The sequence below is a fragment of the Marmota monax genome, unplaced genomic scaffold, assembly GCF_021218885.2.
Source record: "Marmota monax isolate L192 unplaced genomic scaffold, Marmota_monax_Labrador192_F-V1.1 WCK01_AAM20220418_F8-fsc00014, whole genome shotgun sequence".
NCBI classification, from domain to species: Eukaryota; Metazoa; Chordata; class Mammalia; order Rodentia; family Sciuridae; genus Marmota; species Marmota monax.
Genome location: NW_026695222.1, coordinates 37,461,886 through 37,481,468, shown reverse-complemented (window position 1 = coordinate 37,481,468; position 19,583 = coordinate 37,461,886). Strand labels below are relative to the sequence as shown.

At 65.2% G+C, this 19,583-nt stretch overlaps 1 protein-coding gene across 2 annotated transcripts in view; it reads left to right on the top strand.

Annotated features, from left to right (window-relative positions):
- Lama5 (laminin subunit alpha 5) overlaps nt 1-19,583 on the top strand; it is a 44,218-nt gene that overhangs the window by 22,232 nt on the left and 2,403 nt on the right. For both annotated transcript variants that reach the window (XM_046432914.1, XM_046432913.1), the window contains exons 14-70: nt 35-169; nt 246-380; nt 461-598; nt 1,034-1,086; nt 1,325-1,430; nt 1,530-1,582; nt 1,668-1,773; nt 2,205-2,304; nt 2,464-2,620; nt 2,740-2,878; nt 4,250-4,392; nt 4,469-4,575; nt 4,659-4,812; nt 5,114-5,274; nt 5,352-5,460; nt 5,670-5,767; nt 5,846-6,047; nt 6,162-6,288; nt 6,677-6,816; nt 7,296-7,411; nt 7,495-7,706; nt 8,074-8,278; nt 8,445-8,589; nt 8,753-8,893; nt 9,027-9,188; nt 9,449-9,550; nt 9,632-9,715; nt 10,300-10,530; nt 11,085-11,198; nt 11,298-11,425; nt 11,611-11,691; nt 11,771-11,985; nt 12,281-12,381; nt 12,467-12,647; nt 12,735-12,884; nt 13,367-13,518; nt 13,597-13,707; nt 13,873-13,984; nt 14,422-14,592; nt 14,763-14,959; nt 15,065-15,181; nt 15,340-15,494; nt 15,666-15,807; nt 15,901-16,003; nt 16,312-16,422; nt 16,782-16,961; nt 17,035-17,183; nt 17,258-17,434; nt 17,541-17,677; nt 17,751-17,904; nt 18,065-18,198; nt 18,277-18,439; nt 18,509-18,631; nt 18,719-18,867; nt 18,946-19,078; nt 19,146-19,292; nt 19,409-19,539. In XM_046432914.1, the coding sequence (XP_046288870.1) occupies nt 35-169; nt 246-380; nt 461-598; nt 1,034-1,086; nt 1,325-1,430; nt 1,530-1,582; nt 1,668-1,773; nt 2,205-2,304; nt 2,464-2,620; nt 2,740-2,878; nt 4,250-4,392; nt 4,469-4,575; nt 4,659-4,812; nt 5,114-5,274; nt 5,352-5,460; nt 5,670-5,767; nt 5,846-6,047; nt 6,162-6,288; nt 6,677-6,816; nt 7,296-7,411; nt 7,495-7,706; nt 8,074-8,278; nt 8,445-8,589; nt 8,753-8,893; nt 9,027-9,188; nt 9,449-9,550; nt 9,632-9,715; nt 10,300-10,530; nt 11,085-11,198; nt 11,298-11,425; nt 11,611-11,691; nt 11,771-11,985; nt 12,281-12,381; nt 12,467-12,647; nt 12,735-12,884; nt 13,367-13,518; nt 13,597-13,707; nt 13,873-13,984; nt 14,422-14,592; nt 14,763-14,959; nt 15,065-15,181; nt 15,340-15,494; nt 15,666-15,807; nt 15,901-16,003; nt 16,312-16,422; nt 16,782-16,961; nt 17,035-17,183; nt 17,258-17,434; nt 17,541-17,677; nt 17,751-17,904; nt 18,065-18,198; nt 18,277-18,439; nt 18,509-18,631; nt 18,719-18,867; nt 18,946-19,078; nt 19,146-19,292; nt 19,409-19,539 (7,879 nt within the window). The remainder of the gene's footprint in view (nt 1-34; nt 170-245; nt 381-460; nt 599-1,033; nt 1,087-1,324; nt 1,431-1,529; nt 1,583-1,667; nt 1,774-2,204; nt 2,305-2,463; nt 2,621-2,739; nt 2,879-4,249; nt 4,393-4,468; nt 4,576-4,658; nt 4,813-5,113; nt 5,275-5,351; nt 5,461-5,669; nt 5,768-5,845; nt 6,048-6,161; nt 6,289-6,676; nt 6,817-7,295; nt 7,412-7,494; nt 7,707-8,073; nt 8,279-8,444; nt 8,590-8,752; nt 8,894-9,026; nt 9,189-9,448; nt 9,551-9,631; nt 9,716-10,299; nt 10,531-11,084; nt 11,199-11,297; nt 11,426-11,610; nt 11,692-11,770; nt 11,986-12,280; nt 12,382-12,466; nt 12,648-12,734; nt 12,885-13,366; nt 13,519-13,596; nt 13,708-13,872; nt 13,985-14,421; nt 14,593-14,762; nt 14,960-15,064; nt 15,182-15,339; nt 15,495-15,665; nt 15,808-15,900; nt 16,004-16,311; nt 16,423-16,781; nt 16,962-17,034; nt 17,184-17,257; nt 17,435-17,540; nt 17,678-17,750; nt 17,905-18,064; nt 18,199-18,276; nt 18,440-18,508; nt 18,632-18,718; nt 18,868-18,945; nt 19,079-19,145; nt 19,293-19,408; nt 19,540-19,583) is intronic.

Here is a 19,583-nt window from a genome sequence, read left to right as displayed (position 1 = left end):
CTCAGGTTCCCCTGTGACGCACCCTGCTCCGCAGTGTGTGGCTGCAGCGCTGTGGGGACCTTGCCTGAAGGCTGCAACGAGGCTGGTCACTGCCCTTGCCGGCCTGGGTTTGACGGCCCTCATTGTGACCGCTGTCAACTGGGCCACCACAGTTACCCCGACTGCCATGGTGAGCAGAGGGCCTGGGCAGGAAGGGGCCAGGCTGCCGCATAGTGCCAGGGCCTGACCCCACTGTACCCCTGCAGCTTGCACCTGTGACCCCCGGGGGGCCCTGGACCAGCACTGTGGGGCGAGTGGTTTGTGCCGCTGCCGCCCCGGCTACATGGGCGCCACTTGCCAGGAGTGCAGCCCCGGCTTCCACGGCTTCCCCGCCTGCACTCGTGAGTGTCTTGGGAATGAGCAGGGCGGGGCGGCAGGCTGTGCCGTGCCTCCTCATGCCCATGCCTGCCCTGGTCCACAGCCTGCCACTGCTCGCCCGACGGCTCTCTGCACACAGCCTGCGACCCCCGGAGTGGGCAGTGCAGCTGCAGGCCCCGTGTGACTGGGCTGCGGTGTGACACGTGTGTGGCTGGCGCCTATAACTTCCCCTCCTGCGAAGGTAACTGACAGTGGGCAGAGGCCTGTCTGTACGTGTGTCTCGGTCAGCGTCTGCGCCTCCCTGTGCTGTGTCCATGGCGGTGCCCCGTGCACAGTGGGGGTGTGGGCACAGGGCCAGGTCTGTGCTGTGTGGGCGACTCCTTTGAGCTTCGTGTGGCCCGTGCATGTGTTCTGACGTGCACGCCCACACGTCCTCACGGGTCGCAGTTGAGTTCCAGTGTCCAAGTCCTGTGGAGGCTCTTACATGTGTTCACAGGCACATGCTGTGGGTGGGCACGCACCCTCCCTGCTGACCCCGCCCACGTCTCCACGCCCCTGGTAGCCACAGAGGCATGCCTCACGGCTCCTGTGAGGACATGGCTCCTGGCCGGGCTTGGGTGGCCTGTGGCTCAGTGTATACACTGAGCATTGACCAGGCTTGGTTTTTTCTTCCTAGCTGGCTCCTGTCACCCTGCTGGCCTGGCCCCTGCTGACCCCACCCTTCCTGAGGTGAGCCCAGGTCTGCCCATGCTGGGAGAAGGTGGGGGGCCAGGCCAGGCTGAAAGTCCCAAACCCAGTGAGACCATGGCTCCCCACTCTCCTGCTGGTCCTTTGCACCCATTCCGGGTGCCTGCTGGGCCTAGGCAAGGTCAAGGGAGGGGCCCAGCCCCCACCGCAGTCAGGGCTCCAGGACGGAGGGTGGGAAGAGGGTGGGCCTGTTGTGATCTGCGGGGTTGGTCTCTCCCAGGCACAGACCGCCTGCACGTGCCGGGCTCACGTGGAGGGACCCAGCTGTGACCGCTGCAAACCTGGGTTCTGGGGGCTGAGCCCCACCAACCCTGAGGGCTGCACCCGTGAGTCTGTCCTGGAGGGAGGAAGGGGGGCTGGGGATGGGGCGTGGAGCCTGGGCCCTCCTGTCCCCATGGCCCTCAGGCCCGCTCTGCCCTCCCCAGGCTGCAGCTGTGACCCCAGGGGCACCTTGGGTGGAGTTGTCGAGTGCCAGCTGGTAAGTCTGAAGATCAAGGTGTTGGGGTGCAGCAGGTGGGTGGGCACCTTCCCCAGCCTGGTCCCACTGTCTCTCGTGACCCCAGGGCAGTGGTCAGTGCTCCTGTAAGCCCCACGTGTGTGGCCAGAGCTGTGCAGCCTGCAAGGACGGCTTCTTCGGGCTGGATCGGGCCGACTACTTTGGCTGCCGCAGTGAGTGCCCATTATCGGTCTCTCAGACCACATCCCTGTCCTCTCTCAGTTCACACTAAGGCCCAGGGAGGGGCAAATGGGTCAGGGACCCCAGCTGGGGCCTGAACACAGTGAGGCCCCCATGTTGGACTAGCATTGCTGGCCAGGACTGTGCTGGGGGCAGACTCAAAGAGGAGCCCTTTCCCCCACATGTGGCCTATGCCCCGACCTGCAGCTTAGAAGGCATTAATCCACCCAGGGACCCTGAGCCTGGCTTCAGGGAGCCCCAGGCAGCACCTAAGTGGGCTTCTCAGCCTGGTTGCTCGTTGCCGAGGGTATGAAGACCAGGGGTTCTGCCTGTGGTGTCCAGGGTGGGTCCTGGGCTGGGGCTGTGGGGGACCCCAAAGCTGGGTGGAACCGGTGCCCTCTGACCCCACCTCTTGCTATCACAGGCTGCCGGTGTGACATTGGTGGTGCACTGGGCCAGGGCTGTGAGCCGAGGACGGGCGCCTGCCGGTGCCGCCCCAACACCCAGGGCCTTACCTGCAGCGAGTGGGTGCCCAGGCCACCTGGGCTGTGGGTGGGAGGCGGCTTGTCCCGGGCTCCTCTGTGTCCCTCACCCACAAGACACAGGCCCATGGGGTCTGCTGTCCCTGGGGATCTGGTTGGTTGTGCTGAGCCTGCACACTCAGATACCTGTGTCGTGGCCAGGCCAGCAAGGGACCACTACCTGCCCGACCTGCTCCACCTGCGGCAGGAACTGGAGGACGCAGCCACACCCGAGGGCCACGCCGTGCGTTTTGGCTTCAACCCCCTGGAGTTTGAGAGCTTCAGCTGGCGGGGCTACGCACACATGACGGCCATCCAGGTGGGGCCACGCCGCCCCTCCCCTCCCGGGCCAGCCATGTGCCCGTGTGGCAGGCAGATGGGGTAGCCCTCAGCCACAGGTGTGGCCAGGAGGTGATGCTGCTGTTCCACACCCCATAGCCCAGGATCGTGGCCAGGCTGAACGTGACCTCCCCTGACCTCTTCCGGCTGGTCTTTCGCTATGTCAACCGAGGGCCCATGAGTGTGAGCGGGCGGGTCTCTGTGCGTGAGGAGGGCAAGATTGTGGCCTGCATCAACTGTGAGTGGAGAGCTACAGCCCCCCCCAGCCCCCCCAGCCCGCCCCCAGCCCCCTTCCCTGCTGCCTCCTCCCCCCCCTCCTTCCCTTCCTCCTTCCCTTCCTCCATCTCCTCTTCCTCCTCCTCCTCCTCCTCCATCTCCTCCTCCTCCATCTCCTCCTCTTCCTTCCCCTTTTCTTCTTCCCTTCCTCCTCCTTCCCTTCCTCCTCCTCCTCCTCCTCCATCTCCTCTTCCTCCTCCTCCTCCATCTCCTCTTCCTCCTCCTCCTCCATCTCCTCTTCCTCCTCCTCCATCTCCTCTTCCTCCTCCTCTTCCTCCTCCATCTTCTCTTCCTCCTCCTCCTCCTCCATCTTCTCTTCCTCCTCCTCCTCCTCCATCTCCTCCTCCATCTCCTCCTCCCCTCCTCCTTCATCTCCTCCTCCTCCATCTCCTCCTCCTCCCCTCCTCCTCCATCTCCTCCTCCATCTCCTCCTCCATCTCCTCCTCCTCCATCTCCTCCATCTCCTCTTCCTCCTCCTCCATCTCCTCTTCCTCCTCCATCTTCTCTTCCTCCTCCTCCTCCTCCATCTCCTCTTTCTCCACATCTCCTCCTCCTCCATCTCCTCCTCCTCCATCTCCTCCTCCATCTCCTCTTTCTCCACATCTCCTCCTCCTCCATCTCCTCCTCCTCCATCTCCTCCTCCTCCCCTCCTCCTCCATCTCCTCCTCCCCTCCTCCTTCATCTCCTCCTCCTCCCCTCCTCCTCCATCTCCTCCTCCTCCCCTCCTCCTCCATCTCCTCCTCCATCTCCTCCTCCCCTCCTCCTCCCCTCCTCCTCCATCTCCTCCTCCATCTCCTCCTCCTCCATCTCCTCCTCCATCTCCTCCTCCTCCATCTCCTTCCCTCCTCCTCCTCCTCCATCTCCTCCTCCATCTCCTCCTCCATCTCCTCCTCCTCCATCTCCTCCTCCATCTCCTCCTCCATCTCCTCCTCCTCCATCTCCTCCTCCATCTCCTCCTCCATCTCCTCCTCCATCTCCTCCTCCATCTCCTTCCCTCCATCTCCTCCTCCATCTCCTCCTCCTCCATCTCCTCCTTCATCTCCTCCTCCCCTCCTCCTTCATCTCCTCCTCCTCCTCCATCTCCTCCTCCTCCATCTCCTTCCCTCCTCCTCCTCCTCCATCTCCTCCTCCTCCCCTCCTCCTCCTCCTCCTCCTCCTCCATCTCCTCCTCCATCTCCTCCTTCATCTCCTCCTCCTCCTCCATCTCCTCTTTCTCCATCTCCTCTTTCTCCATCTCCTCCTCCTCCTCCTCCTCCTCCTCTGTCTACATGGGGGAGGGGTGGGCCCAGCTGGCCTGCACCATGGCGGGTACAACCTGGGTTGTCTTCTCCAGGCACAGAGCAGAGCCAGCTTGTGACCTTCTTGCCCAGCACTGAGCCCTCCTTTGTCACTGTGCCCCAAAGGGGGCTCGGGGAGCCCTTTGTGCTGAACCCTGGCATCTGGGCCCTGCTGGTGGAGGCTGAAGGGGTGCTTCTGGTGAGGTGGGGGCCGTGGCAGGGAAAGGGGTGGGTCCTGGGCCAAGGAGCCTCTCGCCCACTCCTGCCTCCACCAGGACTACGTGGCCCTGCTGCCAAGCGCCTACTATGAGGCAGCCCTCCTGCAGCTGCGTGTGACTGAGGCCTGCACCCACCGCCCCTCTGCTCAGCACTCTGGCGAGAAGTGAGGGCCCCCATGGGACTGGGGAGGGGGCCGCCCAGACCCGCCCGGGGACCTGGTGCAGACCTCAGCCTCTTCCCCTGCAGCTGCCTCCTTCATGCCTACCTCCCCCTGGACGGCTTCCCCTCGGCTGCTGGGCTGGACGCCCTGTGTCGTCTTGACAACAGCCTGCCCCGGCCCTGCCCCAGGGAGCAGCTCAGCCCTTCGCACCCGCCACTGGCCGCCTGCCTGGGCAGTGATGTGCGTGTCTGGGGCCCGCGGGGGGTGGGCACCAGAAGACCTTAGCCTCGGGTACAGGTCCTGTCTCAGCGGCAGGATGCAGGTGCAGGGCAGTGGAGCAGACATGCACAACCACTGCCTGGTCCGGAGAAGCCGTGGCTCCTGCTGAGTGGGAGTTTCCCCCAGCCTCTACCCCCAGACCTGGGTCAGTGTCTGCCCCCAGCTGCCCCAGCACTGGCACCTGGCCGTGATCAGCAGGCCCCCAAGACAGAAGTGGGAAACACAGGGACTGTGAGCCTCTGGTCATGCTGTCCTCCCCCAGGTGGATGTCCAGCTTCAGATAGTGGTGCCGCGGCCAGGCCGCTATGTCCTGGTGGTGGAGTATGCCAATGAGGATGCCCGCCAGGAGGTGGGCGTGGCTGTGCACAGCCCCCAGCAGGCCCCCCAGCAGGGCACACTCACCATCCACCCCTGCCCATACAGGTGGGCCGGGAGCAGGGTCGGGCTGGGCTGCGGGCTCTGCCAGATCTGCCCACCCGCTGACCACCCCTCTCCCCCAGCACCCTGTGCCGCGGCCCTGCTTTGGACACTCAGCACCACTTGGCCACCTTCCTGCTGGACTCAGAGGCCAGCGTCCGGCTCACAGCTGAGCAGGCGCGCTTCTTCCTGGTAAGGGGCCCCTTGGCCCCTGGGTACTAAGGAGCCCAAGATAAGGGGTGGGGGTGCCGCCAAGGAGCCAAAGGGCCCGAGGCACCAGGAGCCCTCCTTTCCTGTCCAGGGCGAGGTCCTATGCAGGGCAGGGTGCACTCCTGCGGGGTGGGTGGGTGGTGGCCTTCACCAGCACCGGGCGCGGCCACCACGCCTCCCTCCGCCCACAGCACAGCGTGAGCCTGGTGCCCCTGGGGGACTTCAGCATGGAGCTCGTGGAGCCGCGGGTGCGCTGCGTGGGCAGCCACGGCACCTTTGGCCCCGGCAGGTAGTGGGGTCGCCAGGGATGGGAGACTGGCAGGGACCCGTGGCTGGGACACTGGACTCACCCACGGTGCCTCCCCAGTGCCGCCTGTCTGCCCTCCCGCTTCCCGAAGCCGCCGCAGCCCATTGTTCTCAGGGACTGCCAGGTGCTGCCCCTGCCTCCCGGCCTCCCCCTGACCCACTCCCAGGAGTTGACTCCCGGGGCACCCCCAGCAGGACCTCAGCCTCGGCCCCCCACTGCTGTGGACCCCGACGCAGAACCCACCTTGCTGCGCCACCCCCAGGTGAGGGCCCAGGTGGGCCGTGGCCCCTGGAGGGATGGAGGTGAGGGTCAGGGCTGCACGCCCGGCCCTGACTCGGACCACCCAGGCTGTCCACTCACTGGAGCTCCCCTGCAGGGCACCGTGGTCTTCACCACCCAGGTGCCCACCCTGGGCCGCTACGCCTTTCTGCTGCACAGCTACCAGCCGGCCCACCCCACCTTCCCCGTGGAGGTGCTCATTAACGGGGGCCGCATCTGGCAGGGTGAGTGCTAAGGACAGACTCACGGGCGACGTGGCCAGCCATGTGCACCACGTGGCAGGTTGACACATCCATGTCCTGCTGTCAGTTCTCAAACCAGGTGCTCCAGGGCCACTGTGGGTGGCAGCCCCACCTGTCACCTCTCACCTGGAAGGTCTTGTCCCCATGTCAGAATCCCTGGCTGGCTCTGTCGCACCTGGAGGGGGCCTGCTCCTAGGGTCCATGTGCCTCGTCCCGAGGGCTGTGAGGTGGAGCACTCAATGTCACAGTGCACTCTCCAGCATTGGCCTTGTCCTGGCGTCTCCTCCCCTGGTGTCCCCATAGTGCCCAGGGCCCACGACAGGGCTATGGAGCCGGGGTGGTCAGCACTGACACTGCCTTCCCACTGCAGGCCACGCCAACGCCAGCTTCTGCCCCCATGGTTACGGCTGCCGCACGCTGGTGCTGTGTGAGGGCCAGGCCGTGCTGGACGTGACTGACCCTGAGCTCACTGTGACCGTGCGCGTGCCCGAGGGCCGGTGGCTCTGGCTGGTGAGTCCCAGGACTAGTGTCCTGCTCAGGGACTAGCCATGGCTCAGCCCAGGTGTGTCTCCTACCTGCAGTAGCCCCCAACCCCAGGTGCCAGGTGGGGTAGCCCTTGTCTCTGGAGACCACCACATGAGGCCAGACGGGCCCTGGGAGTTGAGACAGTGTCCGACTGTCCCTTGAGCTTCTGCTGGTCAGAGTGGCCTTCCCAGAGAAGCCTAGCCTAGACAATGGGGAAGGGAGGAAGAAGAATGAGTGAAGAGCCAGGCACGAGATCCTCCGCCCTCTCCCTCTGCCCTCTGCCTCTGCACACTCCCCAGAGGTGTGCAGCCTGGCCACCTTCCTCCAGAGTGACCAGGACAGACTGGGCTGCCCAGCCTCAGGGGCGACCCCTTGCATACTTTGGCTGCAGGCTCGGCCACACTCCCCCAGCCCGGCCCTCAGCTGGGCTCATGGGAGGGAAGGTGACCAGGCCTCTGCCCTAGGATTACATCCTGGTGGTCCCTGCGGAGGTCTACAGCTCCAGCTACCTCCGAGAGGAGCCCCTGGACAAGTCCTATGACTTCATCAGCCACTGTGCGGCCCACGGCTACCACATCAGGTGGGGCAGCACCATGGTCCAGGGTGGGGTCCGGGGTGGGGTCCAGGCTGGTTGCTGGCCTCACCACCTGTCCCCCAACTTAGCCCCAGCAGCTCATCCCTGTTCTGCCGAAATGCCGCCGCCTCCCTCTCCCTCTTCTACAATAACGGGGCCCGGCCTTGTGGCTGCCATGAGGTGGGAGCCACAGGCCCCTCGTGTGAGCGCTTTGGGGGCCAGTGTCCCTGCCGGGCCCATGTTATTGGCCGCGACTGCTCCCGCTGTGCCACTGGCTACTGGGGCTTCCCCAACTGCAGACGTGAGTACCATGGTGCTCAGGAGACCGGCCGCTGTGAGCGCTGGACGCCGAGGGGCACTTGCTGGTGGAGTGGGGTGTGCTAGGGAACATGGGCCGACGGTCAGCAGAAGGTTCTGGGGTTGTCTGTGGACCTCCGGCAGACAGTGGCCTGCACACAGGGTGCCCCTTGCAGGGTTGTCCAGAAGGCTCCAGGGACCGGCAGGTTGCCTGCAGCCCCCGGCACTGGACGTGGACTCTAGGCAGTTCCTGTGTGTCAGAGAAGCTGCCCTGGGTACAGGGGCCCAGCAGGGCAGGACTGGCATGGTCTTGAGGACTGCAGGTGGTCCTGAGTGGGGCAGAGGGCTCAGCCACTTGTGTCCCTCTGCAGCCTGTGACTGTGGTACCCGCCTGTGTGACGAGCGCACAGGCCAGTGCATCTGCCCCCCACGCACGGTGCCCCCCGACTGCCTGGTCTGCCAGCCCCAGACCTTCGGCTGCCACCCCCTGGTGGGCTGTGAGGAGTGTAACTGCTCAGGGCCCGGCGTCCAGGAGCTCACCGACCCCACCTGTGATGTGGACAGTGGACAGTGCAGGTGAGCTGGGAGGGCCCTGGCCTTGGGCAGTGACACTCACCCTTACCAGTGGGGCCGGCGTACCCTGCCCCCTCCAGCTCTGGGGGACACTGTCCAGACGGGGACCCTATGAGCTCTTGCATATGGGCAGGGTGAAGGAGGCTCAGCTGCTTCTGCCCACTGGCAGGTGCAGACCCAACGTGACCGGGCGCCGCTGTGACTCCTGTGCCCCCGGCTTCCACGGCTACCCCCGCTGCCTCCCCTGCCAGTGTCACGAGGCAGGCACGGCACCCAGCATCTGTGACCCCATCACAGGTCACTGCCACTGCAAGGTGAGCAGCCACCAGGCCCCTGTCCGGTGCCTCTTGGCCGAGATGTTGTCCTCGGCAACATTCTTGGGTGCTTAGAGCTCCCTGGAAGTTTTTGTGGGTGAGGGGGCGACAGTGACCCTGGGGCCAGGGCGACTGACCCCTGTTGCCTCCTCCTCTTCCCCAGGAGAATGTGCAGGGCCCACGGTGTGACCAGTGTCGCCTCGGAACCTTCTCCCTGGAGGCTGCCAACCCCAAGGGCTGCACCCGCTGCTTCTGCTTCGGGGCCACAGAGAGCTGCAGGAGCTCCGTCCATGCCCGCCACGAGGTACCACCTGGGGACCAGGACCGAGGCTGGCACCTCCTTGGGGAGAGCACACATCCCTCCCCAGGGGGACTGGAAAGCAGGGTGGGGCCACGCAGTGGGCACCCACCTTGGGTGACCCACCGTGTGCCCACAGTTTATGGACATGGAGGGCTGGACACTGCTGAGCAGTGACCGGCAGGTGGTGCCCCATGAGTGGCGGGCAGCGACGGAGCTGCTCCATGCAGACCTGAGGCGCGTGGACGACACCTTCCCCGAGCTGTATTGGCAGGCGCCCCGCTCCTACCTGGGGGACCGGGTGAGCAGGGGCACTGGGCCAGGGGGAGGGCAAGTCAAGGATGGCCGTTTCCTCTGGAGGCCTGGGAGGGGGCGGTGAGGTGTTGTCCAAGGATGCCCCCCCTTGAGGGGCACCTGAATGCTGGCCTGTTGCAAGAGAAGAAACCAGCAAGGGGCCAGCCCATGGCAGGGCTGCTGCCAGAGTGTACCTGGCCCAGCCTCAGGACCACTCCCGTCTGTGGCCAGGGTCTAGTCAGGTGGTCCCCTCTGTCCTGCCACCAGGTGTCGTCCTATGGTGGGACCCTCCGCTATGAACTGCACTCAGAGACCCAGCGCGGTGACGTCTTCATCCCCACAGAGAGCCGGCCAGATGTGGTGCTGCAGGTAATGACATGGTGGACATGGCCAGGTGAGCAGGAGGGTGGGCGCCAGCTGCTGGCCCTGACCCAGCCCACGTGTCTCCAGGGCAACCAGATGAGCATCATGTTCCTAGAGCCGGCGTACCCCGCACCGGGCCATGTTCATCGAGGGCAGCTGCAGCTGGTGGAGGTGGGTGGCGCTGGCCTGAGACCCAGCACGGCACAGCAGGCCCAGGGCCACTGCACCCACTCTCTAATGCAGAAGGCCCAGAGCAGGTGGCTGGGCAGGCAGGCTTCCTTCCCGGTCACTCGTGTGACACTGTCTTGCCACTCCCTGGTGGTGACGGTGATGGGGTTCCCACCCTCAGTGGCCAGCCGGCTCCCTCCTTGTTTCCTCTAAGGCTCCAAGTGATGGACAGCCCTCTTTAGTGCCCCAAGTGGACCCATTTTTCATGTGCAGTTGATGTTCTGGTGTCCTGTTGAAGGGGACGGAGGGAGGTCAGGAAGGCCTGGCCTGCGTCCTATTCTAGAAGCGCAGCCCTTCCCTGCACCCGAGCGCCTGGTGTACCTGGTGTACCTGGTGTACCTGGAGTGGCCTGGAGCGGCCCGGTGTGTGCTGTCAGGGAGGGTCCAGTGCTGGTTCTGCAGAGTGTGTCCTGTGCAACCTCCTCCTTCCTGTCCCTGTAACTCGTGTGCGTCTGTCCCGTCACGAGGGTCTAGCCTAGGCTCTGCCCACTGGGTGTGGCCCACGGAGGTCCTTTCTCGGTGCTGCAGGGAAACTTTCGACACCTGGAGACCCACAGCGCTGTGTCCCGGGAAGAGCTCATGATGGTGCTGGCGGGCCTGGAGCAGCTGCAGATCCGTGCCCTCTTCTCACAGACCTCCTCGGCCATCTCCCTGGGTGGGGTGGTGCTGGAGGTGGCCAGCGAGGCAGGCAGAGGGCCTCCGGCCAGCAGTGTAGAGCTGTGCATGTGCCCAGCCAACTACCGTGGGGACTCGTGCCAGGTAGGCACTGGGGGTGGCTGCCCCTGCACACACCTCCCCCTGAGCATTCTCCCTGTCTGTCCCCACGCTGCCTGCTGGCCCGTATGCCTGCCCGTGGTCAGCTGTTCTCCCCGCTGTCCACGCCCATGCCCCTGCACACAGCTGCTGTTGATGTGTTCCCTGCACGCTGCCCCCGCCAGCCGTCCACCCTGCGTCACGTACCACCTGTCCTGCCCCACATCTTAGCCACTCCTCTCACCTGTCCTAAGTGGCACCTGCCCCCCTCCAGTCCTAAGTGGCACCTGCCCCTTCAGGGGCTGGTGTCTGGACACTCCCTGGGAAGAGATACTCTGTGTGGAGGGGCTGGTCACCAGCCCCAGTGCCCAGCTATCCCTGAGCCAGTGCATCTGCCTGGCTCTGGGGTGTTCTTGGGTCTGGGGACCAGCGCCAGACACTTGCCCTGCCTCTAGCTGCCCAGGCCAGCCTCTGACCCCGTGGTGCCCATGCTATGCCGGCAGCCTCCCTGCCCGCCCTGCTCCCTCGCCCATCTCCAATGCCCCCTGCACTCCCCCCAGGAATGTGCCCCCGGCTACTACCGGGACATCAAAGGCCTCTTTCTGGGCCGCTGTGTGCCCTGTCAGTGCCACGGCCATTCAGACCGCTGCCTCCCTGGCTCTGGCATCTGCGTGGTGAGTAGGCCAGGGAGAGCGGGCTTCCACTGAGGGCACAGTCCAGGGAGGAGGGCCTGGGGCCTCCACTGTCTGTGCCGACTGTCCCCTTTGCCCTAGGGCTGCCAGCACAACACCGAGGGGGAGCACTGTGAGCGCTGCCAGGCTGGTTTTGTGCGCAGCAGCTCAGGGGACCCCACAGCCCCCTGTGTCAGCTGCCCCTGCCCCCTGGCAGTACCTTCCAACAAGTAAGTGCGCAGCACTCCCCGCTGAGACCCCCAGCCTGGCTCCTGCAGCCCCTCCAGAACCCCGTGTCTCCCTGGTGAGGCTCATGCTGCCCCCTGGAGGCCCAGGGCGGAGGGTGGGCCCCTGAGGTAGGGCTGCTCCCAGGGTGGAGGGGCAGGCACATGGTGAGCGACTGATGTCCTTACAGCTTCGCGGAGGGCTGTGTCCTGCGAGGTGGCCGCACCCAGTGCCTCTGCAGACCTGGTTATGCTGGAGCCTCCTGCGAGCGGTGAGCTGGGGGTGGGCCACATGTAGACCCAGGCTGCTCCTGGGGGGCCGCGGGACACTGACCAGCCCTCCATCCCTAGATGCGCACCTGGCTTCTTCGGGAACCCTCTGGTGCTAGGCAGTGTGTGCCAGCCCTGTGATTGCAGTGGCAACGGTGACCCCAACGTGATCGTCAGTGACTGCGACCCCCTGACCGGGGCCTGCCGCGGCTGCCTGCACCACACCACAGGGCCCCGCTGCGAGCGCTGTGCCCCGGGATTCTACGGCAACGCCCTGCTGCCTGGCAACTGCACCCGTAGGCCCGGGGTGGGGACGTGGGGTGTACCGGGGGCAGGCTGCAGCTGGCACTGAGCCCCCTGGGCTGGCAGGGTCCCCTCCACCTCATGGGCACGGTCAGCTTCACGGTCAGTCCCCACAGTTCCCCTGCGTCCAGGGAGGGCAGCCTGGGCAGGGCTCAGGGAGGAGGGCCAGGTCAGACAGCAAGCTGGTGGCCGTGGGGGTCTGAGCAGCCTGGACCAGTCGGCAGGGTGGCGATGGGCATAAGGCCTGGGGGTGGGGCCAGGGCAGTTGTCACAGCCACCTTTCCGCAGGGTGTGACTGCTCCCCCTGTGGGACCGAGACCTGTGATCCCCAGAGTGGGCGCTGCCTCTGCAAGACAGGTGTGGCTGGGCAGCGCTGTGACCGCTGTCAGGTACTGCTGCTGGGAGCCGGGAGCTCAGGGCTGGAGGCGGGTATTGAGGGCCATGCAGGGCTGTGACCACAGCCTGTGCCCACAGGAAGGACACTTTGGCTTTGAGGGCTGTGGGGGCTGCCAGCCTTGTGCCTGTGGACCAGCTGCAGAGAGCTCCAAGTGTCACCCCCAGACTGGACAGTGCCAGTGCCAACCCGGGGCCGGGGGACTCCAGTGCCGCGAGTGTGCCCCTGGTCACTGGGGGCACCCAGAGCAGGGCTGCAGGCGTAAGTATGGCCAGGGGCCAGTGGAGGGCGTATGAATGGTCAACACCCTGAGGTCAGCGAGCCCTGTTCACCCTGACCTCTCCACAGGCTGCCAGTGCCCAGAGGGACACTGTGACCTGCACACAGGCCGCTGCACCTGTCCTCCAGGGCTCAGTGGGGAGCGCTGTGACACCTGCGGCCAGCAGCACCAGGTGCCGGTGCCTGGCGGGCCCGGGGGCCATGGTGTCCACTGCGAAGGTGTGTCCCACCCTGCACCTCTGCCCTGTCTCTGTCCCACCCTGCAGTTCCACCCAGCAGAGTGGGAGTCCCAACTCATGTGGACCTCGCCGTGCAAGGGACCCCATGCCCGTCCTTAGGTCTACTGAGTCCTCCTGACCCCCATGATGGCCTTAATTGACCTGGGACCCATACCGACCTTGGATCCCTATACCAATCTTGGATCCCTGTTACCTGGACACCTCCTGCCCAGCTGAGACTCGTCCCAACTGACCCAAGGGGCACTGTTGTCACTGCCACTTCTCTGGCAGACCTTCTGGCTCCATGTTGACCTCTGACCCTGTCCCTAGCTCTGGTGCTGATCCCTTTCTCTGATGACCCCATGTCCTTGCCATAACCCCAGACCTCCCACCAATCCTGGGCCCCTGTATTGATCTCGTGACCCCTGGCTGACCCATGCACACCGTGCTGACCCCACAATCTCTGGCCGCTTGCTACCACAGTGTGTGACCACTGCGTGGTCCTGCTCCTGGATGACTTGGAGCGGGCTGGCGCCCTGCTCCCCACCCTCCGTGAGCAGCTCCAGGGTGTCAATGCCAGCTCTGTGGCCTGGGCCCGGCTGCACAGGCTGAACGCCTCCATCGTGGACCTACAGGTACCACGCCACTCCAGGGCCCCTCCACAGCCCCTCCAGGGCCCTGCAGGGCAGGCACCCACTTCCTGCTCCCCACAGAGCCAGCTCCGGAGCCCATTGGGCCCCCGCCATGAGATGACACAGCAGCTGCAGGCCCTGGAGGAGCAGAGCACGAACCTTGGGCAGGACGTGCAGCAGCTGGGTGGCCAGGCAGGACCCCGGGAGACCCCTGGCCCAGTCCCCTGGGGGGCCCACCTCTTGGGGAGACTCTGGGAGCCTCCAACACTTTGCCATCCCAGGCCGTCCCCTGTGCCCCTGTCCAGCCCCGCCCCTCCCCACAGCAGAGCTATGGGCTGAAGGACATGTCACCCACAGGCTGCAGGAGCCCGAGACTGGGCAGGCCAACTGCTGGGCACCACTGAGGCCACCCTCAGCCGGGTGCAGGTGCTGCTGGGGACCCTCCAGGCTGTGGACCACACCCTGAATGGTAGGCTGGAGCCCAGGCTGGCTGGCCAGGGCTGCCTCAGGGTGTGCGCCCTGGGTCTGCATCTGAGCCTGGCCTTGAAGTGCCGTGGGCAGACTGGAGGTGGAGAAATGGCACCTCTGGAGGGAACAGCGGAGCGTCAGGAGGTGGGCGGAGGGGCTGACCTCACCCAGCCTCCCTGGAAGAACCTGGGTTGATAGTCACACTTGCAGACTGGTCACACGTGAGATGTGAGACTGCAAAGTAGCCCCTGAGCTCCTGACACAGGAGCTACCCCAGCCAGAGGGTGGAAAAGAGGGGGTTTCAGCTGCAGCTGGTCAGCGACCAGGAGTCGGCTTCGACGAGGTGCAGAAAAGGCAGCTGAGGATGCAGGCTCAACAGCTGTCGGGGTTACTGGGCAACAGGCCAGCCGCAGGACCTGACAGCCCCCTCCCTTGTAGAGTTGGCATCCCAGATGGGCCACCTGTCACCAGCCAATGCTTCAGTCCCGTCGGGTGAGCAGCTGCGCCAGACGCTGGCAGAGGTGGAACGGCTGCTCCAGGAGATGCGGGCACGTGACCTGGAGGCCCCCCGGGCAGTGGCAGAAACTGAGCTAGCTGAGGCCCAGAGGCGTAAGTGTGCTGGCCCCTGTCAGGCAGGACTGGGAAGGGGCAGGGACATGACTTGGGAGCCCGGCTGAGGTCAGTGTGGACTGGCACTAGGCAGGGACCAGGTGAGGACTAAGGGTCACAAAGGAAGCTGGCTTCCAGAGTGACCGTCCTCACACCCCTGTGTTGGCCAGTGCTGGCCCGCGTCCAGGATCAGCTGACCAGCCGCTGGGAGGAGAATCAGGCACTGGCTACACGCACCCGCAATCAGCTGGCCCAGCACGAGGCCAGCCTCATGGACCTGCGTGAGGCCCTGAACCGGGCAGTGGACACCACACGGGAGGCTGAAGAACTCAATAGCCACAACCTGGCACGCCTGGAGGAGGCCTTGGTGAGAACTTAGCCCTCCTCCCCCAGCAGCCCTCCCCCTCCCCCCAGCAGCCCTCTCCCCCCACACGCATCTTTTAATCCCATCCTCCCCTAACTTTTCCTTCAGCAACGGAAGCAGGAGCTCTCCCGGGACAATGCCACCCTGCAGGACACTCTGCAGGCTGCCAGGCACACCCTGGCCCGTGTCTCTGAGCTTCTGCACGGCATGGACCAGGCTGAGGAGGTTAGCACAGCTGTCCTCTTGGCCCTTCCTGCCCAGGCTCCTGTAGGGCTGCAGCCTGAGGCTAGTTTGGGGGCTCACTTGTATAGAGAGTGAGGCCCTTGGGCAGGTGGGCAGTACATAGGTCTCAGGAGGGTCCCACTGAGCCCACCCACCCCTAGGACCTAGAGCACCTGGCTGCCAACCTGGATGGGGCCCGGACACCACTGTTGCAGAAGATACAGACTTTCTCCCCAGCGGGCAGCAAGGTGGACTTGGTGGAGGCTGCCGAGGCCCACGCACAGCAGCTGGACCAGCTGGCCCACAACCTGTCCAGGTGCGTGGTCCAATGGGGAGAGCCCCAGTTTCACCTGGGGATGCAGCCAGATCTCCCTGGGGGAGCCAGGCCTCCCTCAGCCCACAGGAAATCAGGGTCCAGCCTGGCAGGAAGCAGCCGGAGAGGCAGAGGGTTCACTTAGATGCCCTTTGATCCCCCCTCCCCGACCAGCATCATCCTCGGTGTCAACCAGGACCGCTTCATCCAGAGGGCCGTGGAGGCCAGCAATGCCTACAGCAGCATCCTGGAAGCTGTGCAGGCTGCGGAGGTGGCCGCTGGCCAGGCTCAACAGCAGGCGAGCCGTACATGGGAGGTGCGTTCCCAGCCCTCCCCTCAGCTCAACCGGAGCCCCTGAGCCTGCCCACCTCCCCTGCAGTGTGGCCTGAACCTGTTCTTGTGCCTGCAGGTGGTGGTGCAGCAGGGCCTGGCAGCTCAAGCCCACCAGCTGCTGACCAACAGCAGTGCCCTGGAAGAGGCCGTCCGTGGGCAGCAGCAGAGGTTGGGCCTCGGTGAGTGCTGGGGTCTGATGCGGACGTCCAGGCTCTTTAGAGCCCCTTGGCTTCTGGGCTGCATCTGTGTGGGGTTTGAGGTTGCTAGAGTGTGGCTCAGGGTGAGTGGGCTCTGCTCCACCTGTCCATGTCCACCTGAGGGCCCCACAAAGCCTGCCATCCTCTGGGGTGTGCGTGGACCAAGGAGGCGCAGCCAGAGAGGGTTGAAGCTGGGCCCCGCGTCCAGGTGGCTGTCCACCTCGGTATGTGTGGCTTGGTCCTGGGGTCTTGGGGGAGGGCTCCCCAGTGCTGAGCTGCCTGTCCTACAGCACGGGTCACCCTGCAAGGTGCCAGGACCCAGCTCCACGATGTCCAGGCCAAGAAGGACCAGCTTGCAGCCCAGATCCAGGCCACCCAGGCCATGTTGGCCATGGACACAGGTACTTGGTCACTTGTCCCGCCGCTGCTCCGTGTTCCTTCATCGCCATGGTGCCCAGGCAGGGGTGGATGTTGGGCATCATGGGAAGGGCGTCCTGGGGGCTGGGAGCAGCTGGTCAGTCTATGAGCACAGAGGCCAGAGTGGGGCCAGTGGGGCTGGAGCTGTGGGCCGGGCGAGGGCCTAGGAGGTGCGGTGGCCAGGTGGGGATGGTGGAGGGCACGCGTCCTGGGTTGGGCGAGGCGGAGCCTGTTTTCAAGGGTACTGAGCTGCAGGGTGTGGGGACCAAGTCAAGCAGAGGGGCTTGGTAAAGCCGAGCCCAGAAAGTGCTCAGCCGGCTCCTGCCAAGCGTGCCCTCTGCAGATGGGACTGCGGAGAAGATCAGCCATGCTAAGACTGTGGCCAGAGAAGCACAGGACACGGCTGCCCGTGTGCAGTCTCAGCTCAAGGACATGCAGAGGAACGTGGAACGGTGGCAGGGCCAGTTTGGGGGCCTGCAGGGCCAGGACCTGGGCCAGGTGGTGCTTGACACAGGCCGCTCAGGTGAGCAGCAGTCCGTGGAGCTCCTGGGGTAGAGGGAGGAGAGCAAGACTCTCAGCCCTGCCCTGCCCCACAGTGTCCACCCTGGAGAAGACTCTGCCGCAGCTGCTGGCCAAGCTGGGTGACCTGGAGAACCGTGGAGGGCACAACGCCAGCCTGGCTCTGTCTGCCAACATCGGCCGCGTGCGGGAGCTCATTGCCCAGGCCCGGGGTGCCGCCAGCAAGGTGGGTGGGAGTCCCAGGACCCGGCGGGTGGCCAGGAGACCAGGTGCTGACCACTGACTTTCCCGTTCCCACAGGTCAAGGTGCCCATGAAGTTCAATGGGCGCTCTTGGGTGCAACTGCGTGCCCCGCGGGACCTTGCTGATCTCGCCGCCTACACTGCGCTCAAGTTCTACCTGCAGGACTCGGAGCCAGCACCGCCACCCGGGCAGGATGCTGGGGACCACTTTGTGTTGTACATGGGCAGCCGCCAGGTACTGGGCAGGGGAGAGGGGGAGAGACTGGGCTGGGCATCAGGGTGGCAGTAGGCGGAGCATGGTCCCTGCCCCAACTGTCCTTCCACTGCCACTGCCACCACAGGCCACTGGAGACTACATGGGCGTGTCCCTGCGCAACCAGAAGGTGCACTGGGTGTACCGGCTGGGGGAGGCCGGGACTGCAACCCTCAGCGTGGACCAGAACATCGGGGAGCAGTTCGCAGCTGTCAGCATGGACAGGTGGGGGGCCCGCAGCGGGGCCAGGACCTCCACTGCCGCGCGGGCCCATTCTCACACTCACCTCTGTCCTCAGGACCCTCCAGTTTGGCCACATGTCTGTCACGGTGGAAAACCAGATGGTCCACGAGACCAAGGGGGACACCGAGGCCCCTGGGGCAGAAGGTCTGCTCAGCCTGCAGCCTGATGACTTTGTCTTCTATGTGGGAGGGTACCCAAGCAATTTCACGGTAAGCCCGGCCCAGGCTCAGGGAGCAAGCCAGCAGCTCTTGCTTTTCTTGCCCTGGGAAGTTCTTCTCAGTGTTTAGCCTCAATTCATCATACTGGAGTCTGAGTTCCCATCAGTGTCTCCCGGGTAGGGGTTTCACTAACTGCGTGCTGTGCCTACAGCCCCCTGCACCTCTCCACTTCCCTGGTTACCGGGGCTGCATTGAGATGGACACTCTAAACGAGGAGGTGATCAGTCTCTATAACTTCGAGAGGACCTTTTTGCTCAACACAGCCGTGGACAAGCCGTGTGCCCGGTATGTGTGGCCTGGTCTCACCTGTCCCCACCCACCCACACACACACCCTCCACTGACCCCGACCCTCTGACCTGCAGCTCCAAGTCGACTGGGGACCCATGGCTCACAGACGGCTCCTACCTGGATGGCACGGGCTTCGCCCGCATCGGCTTCGAGAGGCAGCCCAGCAGCACAAAGCGCTTTGAACAGGAGCTTCGCCTCGTGTCCCACAGTGGGATCATCTTCTTCCTGGAGCACCAGGCACGGCCCAGCCCCAGCCCTGCCCAAGCCCGCCCCCTGCCTCTGTGCTGACCCTCCCTCTACCTCCAGGGCCAGTTCCTGTGCCTGGCTGTGCGCGAAGGCAGCCTTGTGCTCCTCTTCGACTTCGGCGCTGGGCTGAAGGAGGCCATCCCGCTGCAGCCCCCGCCCCCACTGACTGCGGCCAGCAAGGCGGTAAGGCCAGCTAGGCGGTAAGGCCAGCGCGGGGCGGGGGGGACAGGTGGGCTGGTGAGGACCTGCTCACAGCCACTGCCCCTCCAGATCCAGGTGTTCCTGCTGGCCGGCAGCCGCAAGCGCGTGCTGGTGCGCGTGGAGAGGGCCACGGTGTTCAGCGTGGACCAGGACAACGCCCTGGAGCTGGCCGACGCCTACTACCTGGGTGGGGTGCCTCCAGAGCAGCTGCCCCCGAGGTGACCATGGCACTGGGCTGGGGCTGGAGGGAGGGGCGGCCCCCGTAGCCCGAGGTGCCTGACCCTGCCGTCCCACAGCCTGCTCGGGCTCTTCCCCTCCGGAGGCTCCATCCGCGGCTGCGTCAAGGGCATCAAGGCCCTGGGCAAGTACGTGGACCTCAAGAGGCTCAACACCTCGGGCATCAGCTTCGGCTGCACCGCGGACCTGCTGGTGAGCGCCTCCCCTGGGCGGGCAGCCTGGCTCCAGGCCTGGCGGGCACTCAGCAAGCCCTCCACAGGTGGGACGCGCGGTTGCGCTGCATGGCCACGGCTTCCTGCCCCTGGCCCTCCCCGCCGTGGTGCCCCTCACCAGCGACGACTTCTACTCTGGCTTTGGCTTCCACAGCACCCAGGACGACGGCCTGCTCTACTACCACACGTCCCCGGTGAGCTCGCCCGGGGCCCACTCCTGCTCCCACCTGCTGTGAGGACTGGCGGGTCGGGAGTGGCTGGGGGGAGTCTGAGCCCGTGGCCTGCTGGCTCACCTGGCCGCTGTCTGCAGGACGGGTCCTGCTGGGTGTCCTTGCAGCAGGGCCACATGGTCCTTCAGTTTCTGAGAACAGAGGTGAAGATAGACGGGGTCTTTGCTGACGGAGCCAGCCACTATGTCACCTTCTACCGCAACGGCACAGAGTGAGCCCACCTGCCGCGCCTCTGCCTCCATGGGTCTGGGCCAG